General features: G+C 41.3%; 1 protein-coding gene across 4 annotated transcripts in view; it reads right to left on the bottom strand.

Annotated features, from left to right (window-relative positions):
* Window positions 1–348: 348 nt before the first annotated feature.
* DCX (doublecortin) overlaps window positions 349–17,833 on the bottom strand; it is a 97,886-nt gene continuing 80,401 nt past the window's right edge. For 2 of the 4 annotated variants that reach the window (XM_077826496.1, XM_077826498.1), the window contains exons 5-7: window positions 6,060–6,154; window positions 3,125–3,127; window positions 349–405 (exon numbers count right to left, since the gene is read on the bottom strand). In XM_077826496.1, the coding sequence (XP_077682622.1) occupies window positions 349–405; window positions 3,125–3,127; window positions 6,060–6,154 (155 nt within the window). The remainder of the gene's footprint in view (window positions 406–3,124; window positions 3,128–6,059; window positions 6,155–17,833) is intronic. The other 2 variants (XM_077826499.1, XM_077826497.1) reach the window with 1 other exon arrangement.

Raw genomic sequence — 17,833 nt, 5'->3', positions numbered from 1 at the left:
TCTAGTAGGAACTGTCAACTTTTCTGCAGTCAATAGGAAACTCAAGAAGTTAGAGCAGAAGAAAAAAATTGAAGTAAAGGGGAAATGCATGAGATCATTGGTGTCAGATTGCTGGCAATGCCCATTTTGCATCCCTATAAAATTACTCAGAAGGATGGTATCACTCTATCCCTAATAGTTGATAGGTGTCAATTTGTGGCACAGAGGATAAATCATAGAAAAAAAATGACATATAACTTTGTGTCCTTTGATTTGAAAGTACCAGTCACCTATCTGCTTCTTTTGGCAGAAGTACTGTACTGTATCTTAAACATAGCTTGTACTACAGACAATTAGCATTGTGTTCCTTTACATGGAATCTCCAAGGGAATCAGAGTCATCCAAGGACAGAGGCAGGTACAAGTCCTGTAAGAAGAAAGAAGAAAGTGTTAACTCCCACAATCAGTTTCCAACTTCATCTTATAGTAAGGAGACAGCTCCATGATTCAATTCAGTGGAGTACCACTTCCTGTGCACAAAGCTGAAGTCTTCTTCATGGGACTCCAAATGGACAAACCTATTGTCTAAGGAGTTCAGGACTGAAACCATGGCAGTTTACATGCATGGTGGAGCAGGAAGATCTCAGTCACAAAAGGCAGTGGTAATTTGAGAAGAACCTTTTAGCCCCTTCTCACTCAGTGTCAATCTGTGCTAGATTTTGCATGAATCAACAGAATCTTTTGCCATACAGGTCAACTTGCACTTAGGTCCAGAATAAAGAGTCTTACCTTTATTTGACAGCTGCCCCTATGCAACTTCTCTAGAGAGCTGAGAGGGATATTACATGCTCTAACACATGTTCTTTATTTCAAGCCCATCATAATTATACATTAATAATTAGATGGCTTTAAAAATGAGTCCAGGCTACCACAGTTGGCTCTGGCTCTGGCTCTGAACTCCAAAGTTCCTATTTTAGGCTTCGATCTGGTCCCACCTCTTAAAAGGTCTCATATGGATCCATGTATGCAAACTATCACTAAAGAAGGCTAAACTCTGCTTGTTCCTTACTGAATACTGTGTTATGCACTGGGAGGGGCTATTATCAAAACAGAAAAAGCACAAAGAATTTGTTTGGGACAGGGAGGTTCTATACACACCTCAAGCCTCAAAACAATGGTTGGATGGGGGAATTTTGTAAGAGAACAGATAAAGGGGAAAGATAAAGCTATTTTTCTTTATCAAGTGCTAGAATAGCTCCTGGAAACAAAACAATGACACATGAAAGTTCTAGTAAACTAAAAGGTTACATTCATGTCTATGGTTAATTCTGTGGAGAAGCCTGTTGTTGATCAGCTCTGCCCTCAGTAATCACAGTGAATTGTAGATTTTAGATGGAAATTCACTAAAATGGTCCAGAGCCAACCAGGCAACAAACATAAATAAACCATTAAACAAGATGAGTTTATAATTTTAGTTATAAGCCGGGGGGAAACCCCAACCCCTACATTATTTGAAAAGTATTTTCATATCCTTGATTACTGAGGTATAAAAGGAAGTCTTAAAGACTTGAAAAATACATGAACAACTGCTGTGTGCAGGCTGTGGGCCAGGAGCTGCCCCCATGAAACAAGTGACAAGTAACCCCTGCTACTTTCACCAACAAGAGGATTTTTCTACAGGGATTATGTGACTGAGGAAGTACTCAAAAGCACTATTAAAGATCAGGCATTCTATAGGAATTGCTAAGAGCTACTTTTGAAGCCTATGCCTTGCACTTTGCACACACATCTGACTGTCCCAACAGAAGAGACTGTGCACTTGTTTTGTGTGTACTAACACCTATATGTACAGGGAAATGCCCTTTTGCATGCACTAAATTGATTCACACACACTTTGGCAGCCACAGTCAGTTGCATGTGAAAAAGTGAGTATGCAAATTCAAAGACCAGACTCAGCCTGGATAAAAATTTGGAATTAAGGACCTAATCCAAAGCCCACTGATATCAGTGGGAGTCTTTTCACTGACTTCACTGGGGTTGGAATCAGGCCCTAGAAGTCCATTCTGAACATGTTAATTTCATCATAACAATGTACGTTAAAATAACATTAAGGATCTGATTGAAATATGCAAAGTGCCAAGATTTTCAGAAGCTAGTCTCCAGCTCATGCTTCCCCAGCTTCACTGGATATTATGTATGCCTAAGGTGTGTAGGGATCTCTGGGAAGTCCTGCTTGGGTGGTACGACTCCACTGTCCCAAAACAGGGGCCAGGCCTTCAGGTCCTACATGCTGTGTGGTTCATCAAAGCAACTGAAGTTAACAGGAGACTTTCCATTGATTTCACTGGACTTTTATTCAGACCCATAATTACTACAGGCCAGATTCTGATCCTATGACTCACCTTGATCCTCAGTCAACCACCCTAATCCTCAGATAGGAACTGCTCAAAGAATAACGCACCACTCAAAGTGAGTAAGGATTGCACAGTCTGGCCCATAATGAGCAATGGGAGTCTTTTCATTGGCTTAGTCAAATCCTAACTAAGTTGATTTTCAGATCTCATTGCCTTAATGATTATTCCAAGGCTTTGTTTTAATTCAGCCCCCTATAATGGAGACTCAGACTGCCAGGGGCATTTGTTTATTCAATTACATTTGAGTGCCAAAAGTCAGAGTGGGGTCTGTACTTTAAAAAAAAGGACATTGTTGTATTGGTTAGCTCACAGCCTTTAGCGACGGGACCACACCGACCTGAAAATCAAAATCTGTTCAAGAAATGTGCTCCCGAATACATCCAAATTTCAGCTCAAAGTGCTTTATTTCCACCGGCTTAACCCCTCCAGGCCATCAAAGGTCTATTAAAATCTTATATCCATTACTAGTGACTACCTCGACCATGTTGATCTTGTTACATACTGAAGCGTAAGACTAGCCCTCAGCCATGAGGAAGTAAGGAGGCATGAGGAATGTCGATCATTGTTGTTCTTTACTAAGAGACGCACCTGTTTGCTATAAAAAAGTTTGTAGGAAAATCCTTACATTCCTCTGATTTCAGAAAACGCACAGCAGCGATTTAACCAAGTAACTGCCTAATTCTTTTGTAGGGCTCTCTGAGAGTTGGAGACTATCAGAGAGATGAAGAAAACCACCTGCAACTGGAGAGCGGAAGAGTCAGGTCATGAAGAGGACTGTTTATTTCAAAGGAAGATCTAGCATGAAATCCTGATCCTATTGAAGTCAATGGCAAAACTCCCATTGACTTCAATGGGTCTAGGATTTCACCCCTGAAATTAACAATGAGCATGTGTTTTATATTGAGTGAGGATACCTTGGAGAGAGGATACCCAAGCTTGTGGGGTAGCATAGCCCAGAAAAGAGATCAGAAGAAGCCAATGGGAAAGACAAACTGGATGAAGTCAAAAGAGTGGCTGAGCAGCAGAACCAGTTACGGTGAGTGCTGAGGGACCCTTTAACAAAAGAGCCACCTGTGGTCATAGATGATAGCAGCACAAGTTCACAGATATGTAATACAACTCCCTGCTGCCCTTCTGATGACGTGGTAAATGAGAGGATGTTACCGGGAAAAGCAGTCATTGCACCAGAAAGGAATTATCACAGAATGTAATTACACAGTAATTCGTAGCCTGTAAAATAGAGCATGACCTAAAGTTATTATTTTTTAAATTTCCTTATAAGGCAATATTAGGTTCACTACTTAGACATGCGCATTTCTTTCATTGTGTAGAGTTGCCAGCAGTTTAGGCTTTCCAAGAGAGAAAGGTTTACTCGGTGATGACTGTATATGAAGAATGTCCACATCACTACGCCAGAAACTATTTCAAAGTGATACAATTTAAGGGCACAATTATCCTCTCTGATACACAGTGGGGATCTATATCAGGGGTCATTCTCTCTGTTTCTAAAATAGAGGGCATGGATCAGTGATCTATGGTCCATCATACCACTACTCCCCCCAGAGCCATCGGTTCAAGTCACAGAAAGGTCGTTTCAGCCCCTTCATCTGTCTGGGGATTATAAATGGAGTTCCATGCAGTTTACTGCATGAGGGAGTCTTGGAGTTATCGTGGATAGTTCTCTGAAGACGTCCATGCAGTGTGCAGCGGCCGTCAAAAAAGCAAACGGGATGTTAGGAATCATTAAAAAAGGGATAGAGAATAAGACGGAGAATATCTTATTGCCCTTATACAAATCCATGGTACGCCCACATCTTGAATACTGCATACAGATGTGGTTCCCTCATCTGAAAAAAGATATACTGGCATTAGAAAAGGTTCAGAAAAGGGCAACTAAAATGATTAGGGGTTTGGAACAGGTCCCATATGAGGAGAGATTAAAGAGGCTAGGACTTTTCAGCTTGGAAAAGAGGAGACTAGGGGGGATATGATAGAGGTATATAAAATCATGAGTAGTGTGGAGAAAGTGAATAAGGAAAAGTTATTTACTTCTTCCCATAATATAAGAACTAAGGGCCACCAAATGAAATTAATGGGTAGTAGGTTTAAAACAAATAAAAGGAAGCTCTTCTTCACTCAGCGCGCAGTCAACCTGTGGAACTCCTTGCCTGAGGAGGTTGTGAAGGCTAGGACTCTAACAGGGTTTAAAAGAGAACTGGATAAATTCATGGAAGTTAAGTCCCTTAATGGCTATTAGCCAGGATGGGTAAGGAATGGTGCCCTAGCCTCTGTTTGTCAGAGGGTGGAGATGGATGGCAGGAGAGAGATCACTAGATCATTACCTGTTAGGTTCACTTCCTCTGGGGCACCTGTCATTGGCCACTGTTGGTAGACAGGATACTGGGCTGGATGGACCCTTGGTCTGACCCAGTATGGCCTTTCTTATGTTCTTAGGGTCTTTTGGATGTGATCTTAAAACCAACATCTTATCTCTACTATGGGGACATTAAGGATTTCATGACACTACTTGTAAGGGCAGGAATTTGCCACAAGATCTTTAGGCAAAATTAAAATTCCTCCTCTCCCCTCCCACCCAGAGTTATACACCATCCACCTAAAGGTGAATGTATTTCAGCAGTGCTGAAAGTATGACATTTGTAAAGAGATTTGGGGAAGGAAAGGACTTTACAAACATAAATATTGTTATTAAGTAGCTCACACGGACCTCCCACCTATAGCACTGGTAGTCCGGCAAGATGGTCTAATGCAAAATATGTGATACTGAGAATGGGTTCAAACCAACAGCTGAGATCCAAACAGTCCTCTAACTTTAGGGAGCTTCTCATCTGGACTCGGTTCTGAATTCTGCAATTTGGGTCCAGTTTTAACCTGGCAGATTACAGACCTTCACCCGTGGTTAGAGTTTTGCCCTAAAATTTTACAACTACTAGAAATTTGAATTGACAGATAAGAAAGTGCAGCACTGTGTGAATTTAGTGCTAGTGAAAGGTACTGGATTAAGTGCTTAGAAAATGAAGGGCTTGGTTCTGCGTTCCACATATAGAGTGAGAACCTCAGCTGCTGTTCCATAGGAAATTCTGGTGTAACTAAGGGACACCATCCTGATTCTCCATTAGCTTTTGCAGCAGCAGTGTGCAAGTCTTGAGGAGAGCTCCGATGGACAGTGAGAGCCAAAGTTGTGGGCCTTGCATTTCCTTCTGTTCATTTATTCCTTGCAGCAGAGGTTCAGGGGGATATACCCATCCTTGATTTGTTGGTCCTGTTCCTGTTGTTCAGGGGAACGTACCAAACTGACTGTATGTGGAAACAGGCACAAGCCGTTTCTAAGGCCAATGCTAAAAACAGCTGCAGAGGAAATAACCATCTGAAAAAGCCCACACTTGTGTTACATTCAGTACAAAGCTCCCCAAAGTCAGTGCTACTGACATACTGTCTTATTAGCCTACAAAGTGCATTTACAGGTATTCACAGTGGATTTTTAGTCTTTGAAAACAAAAAGATTCTAGGTAATGGGCCAGATTCTCTGACGGTGTAACCCATGAAGTTACGCCACCCAAAGAACGTGGCTTCGTTTTAGCCATTTTGTCTCTATGTCTAGGTATATGTTGCTAGGAACAGTTTTAGTAAGGTATAAGAAACGTAATACCTTGTGCTTACGGAGGCTCCCTGGACTGGTAGGTGTGGAGATTGGAGACTGCTTGGATTTGGGTGTAGACAGCTGACTGCTTGATGTTCCATTTGCTGTCATAAAACAAGAGAGAAGTCAGCAATGGATTCACAAAGAAAAGCAAGAAGCAGATTATTTCTCTACTTCAGGACATGGAAAACATTCAGACCGATAACATCTAAAGGCTTCAGTTTATTTCATCTATAATTCAGGCAGGGGAAAAAAAAATCAAAAGAACAAAATAATTATTCACCGGATTGAATGTTTCAGCAGTTCTAAATACAGGGCATTGCCATAGCTGAGAGGCAATATTTTACTTTATAAATAGTATCCCACGTTTGCCAAACTGATTCAATGTAGTAATCGACTATAAAAACCCACTGTAAGATTTCCAGACTTTCAAGCAGTTTAATACCATTTAAACTATGCACTACTTTGAGTTATCAATGAAAATCAAAGTCTATAATGGCCTAGATTGCTAACTTTAAATATTATCCAATGAGCTCATACATTAGCTTAAAATGTATATAAAACTTAGTCTCTTGGGCCCACGGGCTGCACTCAGTGCTAAGGACCCTTGAAGTGCCAGCCACCATGTGGGCACAGACATAGCTATATCCATTTGCCCAATGCTCAGGACTGGGGAGCGGGCAAGTGCATGGAGGAGTGAATACTGTACCCTCCTGAAGGTGGTGTAGTGAGAGTACATTCCTGTGAATACTGTACCCTCCTGAAGGTGGTGTAGTGAGAGTACATTTCCCCTGCAAGGTAGCTTCACTCTGCACCCAACACAGGCCTGTGTGTCGAAGCTATAACCTGGCCTTCTGGGTTTTCGTAACCACTAAAGAAAAGAAAAATCTTCCCAACTTTTATAAATCATTAAAAAAAGTAAACTTCATTTAAACCTAACCTCTGAACAAAGTGTTAGAGGGTTGGTCTGTGCTGTCTTCATACAGCCTATTAGCAACTGGATTTTAATCAAAGTGAAACGGCTGCGGTCTATGCCAAAGACAGCTATTATGGCTGTATAGGGTAAATAAATAAATAAGAGTAAACACCAAATTACAGCAAAAAACAAACAAAACACCATGAACAAAAATGAAATGAGGGAAAGCGAAAATCTTACTGCCACCAATGTTCTTTAAAGTAGTGCATAACTTTGAATATTATGAAGTGTCACAGTAAATATTTCATAAGGACATGTTTCCTTCATGTGAATTTGGTAATGTTTTTGCTAGATTCTATCTGCTGTGCTTCAATTCCAGGGAGACAGACCCTGATTCTGTTCTTGTTCACAGGGCTTTTAATGGCGCAATTCCATTGGTTTTGGTGGAAGGGAATTCAGAGTCAAGCTGGCCACGTCTAAGTATATTATCTTTCTGGGTCCTTCAATTCTGAGTAATCCAAGCAGGAGTAGGCTGGAGGCGTTACTTAAATAAGCATTAAAATAAAGATTTCCCATTCAAGTCTACATAAAATGACATATCAAAAAACAAGCCATGATGCTTATTCCTTCAGTACAATCCCCAAAACTAAAAAATCAAATGTTTTGATTGTTGCTTTCTTTAATGGCATTAAACATTGCTAACATTCCATATACATACATTAAACAGAATGTTCCTCTGCCAAGAAAACAAACAAATTTTTTTTTATTAATTTGAAGTTTTACATAGAAGGAAAGACAAGTACAAAGATAGGACTCGTTGTCTTCTTATTTGAGTGTGCAAATGTATGTACCTAATTTGCCCTGAGCAGATGCATGCCAGGATGGCAAAAATTAGGTATTTGGGATTAGTGCATGAAATCACGGCAACTCCATGTGCAAATGAGGCATGTAATTGAGCATAAATTTGAGCGCCTAAATTGTCTGAAAATCAGGCCTATAAAATTTATAAGGCATAATACTGTGAACAGTGGCAGGCAGGGTGTGTAGTGTATCAAATTTAAAGGATCAGAAAATGGAGTGAAAAATAATGTTTAGATAAGTAGCATAGAAGTACCCTAAAGCGGGAGAAAATGACATTTATACCCAGTTTAAGGCTTCTTTATACCTTCAGAGCCATGTGAAGGGGCCTTAGCAGAAATGAGAATTAGGCCCCATATCTGTGGTACTTACATCTATGAAGTCATCTAGAGTTTTGCCTGAGCAGGGACAGATAGCCTGAGCCTCACCTATGCAATACTAACTTTATATAACAAGTTAGTATTGCATAGGTGGGCCAGCCTAAATAGGGGTTGTGGCCTAAATATATATACGTATATACAAGCAGTGACCTCACAATCATAGAAATGTAGGACTGGAAGAGACCTCAATAGGTCATCTAATCCAGTCCCCTCCACTGAGGCAGGACTAAGTATTATCTAGACCATCCCTGACAGGGTATTTGTCTAATCTGTTCCCACAACCTCCCTAGGTAATTTGTTCCAGTGCTTAACTACCCTTACTGTTGAGAAGTTTTTCCTAATGTCTAACCTAAATCTCTTTTGCTGCAATTTGAGCCCTTTACTTCTTGTCCTGTCCTCAATGATTAAGGAGAACAATTTATCACCCTCCTCTTTATAACAACCTTTTATATATTTGAAGGCTATCATGTCCCCACCCACCCTCCATCTTCTCTTCTCCAGACTAAACAACCCCATTTTTTCAATCTTTCCTTATATGTCATGCTTTCTAGACCCTTTAGTAATTTTTATTGCTTTTCTCTGGACTTTCTCCAATTTGTCCACATCTTTCCCGCAGTGTAGTGCCAAGAACTGGACATAGTATTCCAGCAGAGGCTTCATCAGTGCTGAATAGAACAGAGGAATTACTTCGTGTGTCTTGCTTACAACTCTCCTTTGGATACATCCCAGAACGATTGCCTCCCCCCACCCCCCCCCCCCCGCCCAACAACATTACACTGTTGACTCATATTTAGTTTGAGATCCGCTGTAAGCCCCCCCGCTCAATCCTTTTCTACAGTACTCCTTCCTAGGCAGTCATCATTTCATGATGTTTACTCACATAACCTGTCACCCTCATGGTTATTTCTGCTCCTGGACAGAATGCAGAGTTCTGGCATCAGGTTTTTACCACTTCCTAGCCTACTCCTCCTGAGCCTGAATAAGGACTGACTGAAAACTGAGTGAAGTCTTTAAGATTTGCCCCAGTAGGAATAGACTACCAGGCCTATATGCAGGGCTGATCTCATTCTGATTAGTACTACTTTGAAGTCTATGGCTCCCATCTAGCAAAACACTGGAGCATATACTTAACTTTAAGCATGTAAGTTCTGCCGTTGACTTCAGCGGGAATGTGCACCTATGTAAAGTTAAGTATCGGCTTGATCCTGCACTCACTGAAGTCGATGGCAAAGCTTGCATTGATTTCAGTAGTGTAGGATAAGTCCCTGTGTGTTTATGTGTTTTGCTGGATTAGGTCCAGTGTGCTCAGCACCTTGCAGGATTGACCCATAGGCACATGTTTGAGAATCCATTATGCCTCTCTCCGATTGCCAGCCAGAATTTGGCACCTCGTCTTCATATTTCCATATGAGGAACAATCCCGGTGCTGTCTCCACAGTGGTCTGTGTTTCCACCACAACTTTCATTAGCATCCTCTGTCAATAGTTTCCCTCCATTCATTTCACATTATTAGTGTAATAAGGTGTTTTGTGTAACTGCTGTGTGAAGAATGAATGTTTTGCCATTAAAATATTTGCTGAATGTTTTTCCTTCCCAATTACCACTTTATAATCATAGTGTTTTAAAAATAAAAATAAAATCCTGAGAACCTATCTGCAACAGACAGCCTTATAGGGATATTTACTTCCCCATGTTCACCATTAAAGCTAAAGACTGGAAAAGATCCCTCCCCTATTGAGTGAAAGGTGGAGCTGATTAAATTTAGGCTGCATTAAATTAGGCGCCAGGAACAATCCAATATGCATGTAGCAGTGAAAGGCTTTGACGAGCTGCTTTAATGATTGGAGTTGGTGCAAGCTTGAGGAGGGCTCCTTTTCCTCCTCTCACACCACTTGTGCACCTCGGCCTATTTCAGCCTAATTCTTTACTTCTGTGGTTCCTAACTTTCTTGACATTCTGCCTTTGAAGTCCCATTGCTGCTCCATTCCTGCAAAGTCGCAATGGCTTCCCCACCCCCTGACCCCAGTTTTGAGATCTAGAATTGTAAATTCATTGGAATTTCTGGTCAGCTGCTAGAGTAATTTATTCTCCAATGAAGCAATGCTATTCTGAGTCCCTGAGACACTCCTGACCTCCCACTAACTTCTGGGCAGTTGCTTTCATTTCTAAGATGGCTTCGGGTATCTTCTCTATCTATACTTCATCTACGATGCTTTTTAATACCAATTTTAGCTAATATCTTTGGATCAAATTTAGAGATAATGCAAGTTACATGTTGACATGTGGATGTGAGTTCAAGAGTGTCTAAACTGGTGCAACTCTCATTCTGTGGGGACCGAAGAAAGTATATGTCACATCAGTGTAGATTTATCTGACTCACTTCTGACTTTGGCCCTTTATTTTTGTAATGTAGATTTGTCAATATCATTTCATCTCTGTATTCAATGATACTATGGGGGGTGATAGGTAGAGAGGTCAGGTCACCATTAATAGCCTCTCTTTTCATTACAAATTTGTACCATTTGGGAATGAGATTTCTATTAAAATATGGTCAAAATACTGGTGTGCAGAGAATGGAGTGACCTTACAATTCACTTCAAACCATTCTGCAGTAAAAACAGACTTTGGTCATCTGTATTGGAAAATAGGATAGATTGCCTACTGGCCGTGGTCATTCACTCTACTTCACCCTTGAAAGCTGAGCAGATTAGCACTTAGAGCAGATGCATACAAGTTGAGTTTATTAACTATACAACATAAAATATAAACTGAAGACAATTCAGACAAATAGATTTTAGATCTCCGACAGGTTTGTTTAGAGGGGACCTTGGCTTTTCTTTTATATAAGCCGGTGGGTAAAATAGCTCTAACATACTCAGTGTTATCTGGAAATCCAACTCTAACTTCTAAATTGTCTCTTTTTGTACTGTTATCTTTGACCTTGAGACAGAACGCAACCTCTCCTTACAGGAAACACACACAAAGAAAGAAAATGAAATTTCTTTGCAGCATCAACATTTTCCCCCTTGTAAACAGAGAACTAGTAGAATTGCTAATGTTCAGGCATCAATGGGCAGCAAAAATATGTAATTGCTGCAAGGGAGGAGAGAAATTCCCTAATACAATAAGACATAAGTGCTATAGCAATGCTATTAATATTTGATGAGCACTGGTGAAAAAAGGACATTTAGTCAGCAATCTGATGAGATTGATGTATCACAATAGGAGTATTCATGTACTGTTTATCAGTAGCAGAAACAGTTGGGAAATAGATCTGATTTTCTCTCTGCTTTGTAGTAAAAATCCCATTCATTATCATACTTTAAAAAATGTATTCTGAACTCAAATGGAACCAAATAGTGAGGTGTTAGAGCCAGATCCTAACTCAATGGTGGGCAACCTGCAGCCCGCGGGCCACACGCAGCCCGTCAGGGTAATCAGCTGATGGGCCGCGAGACAGTTTGTTGACATTGACCATCTACAGGCACGGCTGCCTGCAGCTCCCAGTGGCTGTGGTTTGCCGTTCCCAGCCAATGGGAGCTGCGGGAAGTGGCGGCCAGCACATCTCTGCGGCCCGCGCCACTTGCCACAGCTCCCATTGGCTGGGAACGGCGAACTGTGGTCCCTGGGAGCTGCGGGTGGCCCTGCCTGCGGACGGTCCATGTAAACAAACTGTCTCACGGCCCGCCAGCAGATTAGCCTGACGGGCCGTGTGCAGCCTATGGGCCGCAGGTTGCCCACCACTGTCCTAACTGGTCAAACTGGTATAGCTCTTTTGAAGTCAATACAGCTATGATGATTTATGTTAGCTGGGCATCTGGCCCTGTATAGAGTCATAGAGTTTAGAGTTTAAGAGATCATCTAGTATGACCTGTCTATCACAGGCTACCGGCACCACCCAGCACCTATATGCATAGCTCCTGGAAAACCAGACTTTATAATCAACTGTCAGAATTAATGCATGGTTGAATGCAAATTAAGCCTTTATTGTTTATATGTGTAAAATAGTAGATATGCCTGTGTAATCTTAATTCAGCCTCCTTGCAAGTATTCGTTATGATGCAGCCTTTAACTATGTGATTACATATTCTTTTTTCATTCAGTGCACAGGATGGACTGTGCTCTAGGGATGAATAAGGGCTGTGCAGTGAAAGAGGCTATTGTCTGTAAGACACCTACCCCATTTGTTGCAGAAGATGGAAGGTGGACAGTGAATGAGGCAGGGACTGCAGGGAGAGAAAGGACAGTCTCCTTGTTAAGGCAGTTGAATGCTACCCTGCTGAACTGGATTCTATCTTCTCTGTCACTGATTTCCTGTATGAAGCTGGGGGAATCACTTAAACCAAATTTTCCTCAGGTGGTCACTAATTGTGTGTTCCTCATTTTCTGGGTGCCTGATTTGAGGCCTTGGGGTCTGATTTGCAGAAGTGCTGAGCACTTACAGCTGCAAGTGAAGTCAATGGGAGCTGTGCTTTGAACATAAAGTGCTATATAACGCTAAGTACTCTGAAAAATCTGGCCCGAGGCATTTCAAATGGAGAAGCCCAAAATTAATGATCAATCTGATATTAATCTCTTTGTGCCTCACTTCCCCATCTGTAAAATGGGATAATACTCATTATTTGTGAAGCACTCAGATACTATAGTGATGAGTGCCACAGAAAAGACAATGAGGAAATTAATCATTCTGAATTCAGGGCAGGGTTTGTACAGTATGCAGTAGTAAGGCCTGGGACAAAACATTGAACAATACAGATAAAATAAAATAGTAAATAGCTACTTTTCAGTGACCACTGTCAATTTTTCACACTGAATGAGGCAGAGTCCTATGGAAAAATTTGTATGTGATCCTGTAATTAAAGATTATCATAACACATGCACAAAAGGGGGCTGAATTAACATTGCATGGGCAACCTTAAATCAGAGATTTCCTGACTTCTGAGTGCTTGACTTTACAATCTTAATGTTCTTTTAACGTAGCTTTTAGCATTTAATATCTCTATATAGTGTAGATTGATGGCTAGCTGGAGCTTAAGTGGAAGTCGAAATAGATAGCAGGCTGGTTTGAGCAATATTGTGCATGATCCCAAAGACATCTGCTGCCTTTTTAACACATTCATTTAAAACCCTTGGGAGTCAGGTCTGCAGTCAGGCCAGATTGATGTTCTTTATCTGTTCTGCTAATTGTTGCTGCCTTGTGGAAATGCAATTGTCTCTCTATCCCATTAGAGAAGCAAGAAATTAAAGTCCAGAAACAGTCCCTCACTGATCTGATCATTGGTTCCCTGAGCCAAAGTCAATCTTAGGCCACTAGATACTGTAGCTAGAAAAGGTCATATTTAAATTTAAACTCAATGCATTGCTGATCTCCCATGGGAGTCACTGAGGGCATGCTGATGTTAATCATTTCTTGCTGGAAAAATCATAGACTCCCCTGTCACAGAACAAATATTTGTACAACTGAACCCTGATCTGACACATATGAATTCTACCGAAGGCAAAAACTCCAGAAGAGTGAAAAGGCATGAAAGAATTATTTCTTCAAGCCTGAAAATAAAACATTGATTTTATAGAATCATAGGACTGGAAGGGACTTCGGGAGATCATCTAGTCCAGTCCCCTGCACTCATGGCAGGACTAAGTATTATCTGGACCATCCCTTACAGCTGTTTGTCTAACCTCCTCTTAAAAATCTCCGGTGATGTAGATTCCACAACCTCCCTAGGCAAGTTACTGCAGTACTTAACCACCCTGACAGTTAGGAAGTTTTTCCTAATGTCCAACCTAAACCTCCCTTGCTGCAATTTAAGCCCATTGCTTCTTGTCCTATCGTCAGTGGTTAAGAAGAACAATTTTTCTCCCTCCTCCTTGTAACAACCTTTTATGTCCTTGAAATCAGTTATCATGTTCCCTCCCAGTCTTCTCTTTTCCAGACTAAACAAACCCAATTTTTTCAATCTTCCCTCATAGGTCATGTTTTCTAGACCTTTAATCATTTTTGTTGCTCTTCTCTGGACTTTCTCCAGTTTTCCCACATCTTTTCTGAAATGTGGTGCCCAGAATTGGACACAATACTCCAGTTGAGGCCTAATCCGCATGGAGTAGAGTGGAAGAATTGCTTCTCGTGTCTTGCATCCAACACTCCTACTAATACATCCCAGAATGATGTTCGCTTTTTTTCCAACAGTGTTACACTGTTGACTCATATTTAGCTTGTGCTCCACTATGACCCCCAGATCCCTTTCCGCAGTCCTCCTTCCTAGGCAGTCATTTCCCATTTTTCATGTGTGCAACTGATTGTTCCTTCCCAAGTGCAGTACTTTGCATTTTTCCTTATTGACTTCCATCCTATTTACTGCAGACCATTTCTCCAGTTTGTCCAGATCATTTTGAATTTTCATCCTATCCTCCAAAGCACTTGCAAGCCTTCCCAGCTTGGTATCATTTACAAACTTTATAAGTGTACTCTCTATGCCATCTAAATCATTGATGAAGATATTGAACAGAACAGGACCCAGAACCAATCCCTGAGGGACCCCACTAGTTATGCCCTTCCAGCATGACTGTAAATCACTGATAACTACTCTCTGGGAATGGTTTTCTAATCAGTTTTGCACCCACCTGATTGTAGCTCCCTCCAGGTTGCATTTCCCTAGTTTGTTTATGAGAAGGTTGTGCGAGACAGTATCAAAAGCTTGGCTAAAGTCAAGATATAGCATGTCTACTGATTCCCCCCCATCCACAAGGCTTGTTACCCTGTCAAAGAAAGCCATCAGGTTGGTTTGACACCATTTGTTCTTGACAAATCCATGTTGACTGTTACTTATCATCTTAAAATCTTCTAGATGTTTGCAAATTGATTGCTTAATTATTTGCTCCATTATCTTTCCAGGTACAGAAGTTAAATCCTTATTTCCCTTTTTATAGATTGGCACTATATTTGCCCTTTTCCAGGCCTCTGGAATCTCTCCCGTCTTCCATGACTTTTCAAAGATAATCGCTAATGGCTCAAATTTCTCCTCAGTCAGCTCCTTGAGTACGCTAGGATGCATTTCATCAGGCCATGGTGACTTGAAGACATCTAACTTGTCTAAGTAATTTTTAACTTGTTCTTACCCTATTTTACCCTATGATTCTACCTCATTTTCACTGGCATTCACTACGTTAGATGTCCAATCACCGCCAACCTACTTGGTGAAAACTGAAACAAAGAAGTCATTAAATACTTCTGTCATTTCCACGTTGTCTATTATTGTTCATTGAGTAAAGGGCCTACCCTGTCCTTGGTCTTTCTCTTGCTTTTTGCTTCTTGCTTCATATACACTGTAGTTCTGATCCTAAAATATCTTGCTAAAACTGCGTTATTGTATGGGTTTAATGCCGATGGTGTAGGGGAGGAATTTCTGGGAGTTTAGTAAATGTTACTGATAGAGTAAATACATTTTTCAAAATAAATAAATGCAAATGATAAATGACAAAAACAACATTTTCCGCCTGACCTCATTACCTAAGATTTATCTCTGTATTTTTGTTTGTTTTTAAATTATTCCAGGTGTTAAAGATCTGTTGTCCCAATTTTGATCTTACTTATGCTGGCTTTACATTGACTTAAATCATTTGGCCCACCTTGCACGTTCTCCTTTTCCTGCCACCTCTGTGCCTCCCCAGTCCTGCCATAGCCAGGGCCTGCCTGACCAATGGCATAATGTAGAACTACCTTGGGGGCTGCTCTAAATTGCACCAGCCTGTAACAGCCTTGTGTGGTCTGTTATGCCAGAACGTAATAACTAGAAAGCAATGCTCTAGGGCCATGCCCCCTCTTACCCACCCTTCGTTCAACATGCTCCCTGAACAAGGGGACAGGAGCAAGAACAGCATATAGTTCCTATGATAGCTGTCTGTCAGGTTCTATTTTGCCGGGGCAGTTTAATCCCCCTTTTATGGACCCTTTAGACTGCTCTAAGAATTTCATAAGGCACAATGGGATCCACTAGTTTATAGTGATGTACGTGAGATCACAATCAGGCCCTGGGTGTTTAGCCACCTGTGATCCCTGCATTTGGAGTTCCAGATCTGTTAATTCCACTTATATCTTACAACCTAGATAGCACAGGGAAAGGAAAGAGAAATTCTAAGGAAACTTACCTTTGGGTCAGATTGTGCTGTCCTTACCCTGGATAATATCTTACTATGAGAATAGTCCTATTGAAATCAATGGGCCTTCTCTTGGCAGTAGGGTACTGCTCATGATGAGTGAGATGGATAGAATCTGCCTTTCTGAATTTTTGAATTATGGAGGGCTAGACTGAACCTTTAGGTAAAGTCCCGAATTATAATTCCCTTCCTGCTCCTCCTTACTCCAGGGGGAAAGTAACCTGCTACAGACTCTTTTCAGGTGCAATTTACAAGTCCCTGAAACTCTCCCTGCACCAGTTTAGTTCTACTGGTTGGTGCTTTGGGAGCAAAGGTACAGAGACTTGACTCCACCCCAGACCTACTTGCTCTTATCATCTCCATGAATCTTGCTCTCCCTCTATGCCTAGGGACAGCAATCTGGGAGGCTGTTGGACGATGGTGGTGAAAAGTTGGGCCGCCATTGGGCTCCCAGGAAACAAGGACAAGCAAAAAGATTCTATGGAAGTACATTCTGAACTGCTAACAATTTGAGACATTCAATGGATTAGTTCACATTGCCATGATAATATGTGAGAAACCATCAGTGTCAAAGCAACAAGGAAGTTCAATCTGAGACTCAGGAAATGACCCATCATATGGCAACACTCCACTCAATGTTGGGAATAGCCACTGTATCAAAAGAGAAATGACATAGGCAGCACTGAGAAGCTAAATGTACAGGCCTGCCACAACTCTATCAGTGAGAGGAAAGAAGGGACACCCCAGGAGATAGAAAGCTTGCTCTCATCAGTAGAATGTGATTATTGTTTCTCAGAAACCCTGTGCCTCTGTGACAATCCAATATTTGTCTTCTGGAGAAGGAAAGGAAATGCTTGGTTCACAAGGAATATGGCTGGTTACCTACTGAATATTTTGAGGCGATTCCTTATTGTAATGAATGTTAGTTCTAGTTCCTGGCATCAGTGACGACACAAGTAAAAGACTGAACATCTCAGAGATATTACAAACGGCTGAAAACATTGATGCGAATAGACAGTCTCATTACAATGAATAAGAAGTGGCCAGGAACCAAGACAGCTCAGGTAGCTTTTGTTTACAGTTAATGGGAAAACAAGATTGAATGCGTCTGGTAAATAAAGGCAGAGCAGGAGTGTGCCAAGAAAATAGTTTGACCTCTTCCTACAGATTAGCTAACTCATTTTTGGAGGGTACCTTGAGGAGGTGAGATTTGGATGCCTCTAGATAGAGCCCTCATTTTGGAGGGAACTGAGTCTTTCATGGTGCATCCAGGGTGTGTCTAGACTGAAGAAGACATTCCTGAAGAGAAGAGACTGAAGAGAAACTTCCTCCGGCAGAAGGCAACAACGTGCTAGCAATTCCTGTTCTACTTCTAAGACCAGCTAGACCAGCAAACTGCCACGATCGGTGTTGTGGCCCTTCCATGCACAGGCCCCTTTGGCCTGATGCTTGTTTTTAATGACAATGGAAGGATT

This window comes from Eretmochelys imbricata, chromosome 9 (assembly GCF_965152235.1).
Source record: "Eretmochelys imbricata isolate rEreImb1 chromosome 9, rEreImb1.hap1, whole genome shotgun sequence".
Classification (NCBI taxonomy): Eukaryota; Metazoa; Chordata; order Testudines; family Cheloniidae; genus Eretmochelys; species Eretmochelys imbricata.
Note: the sequence above shows the minus strand (reverse complement) of the source record. Positions and strands in the feature narration are given on the sequence as shown.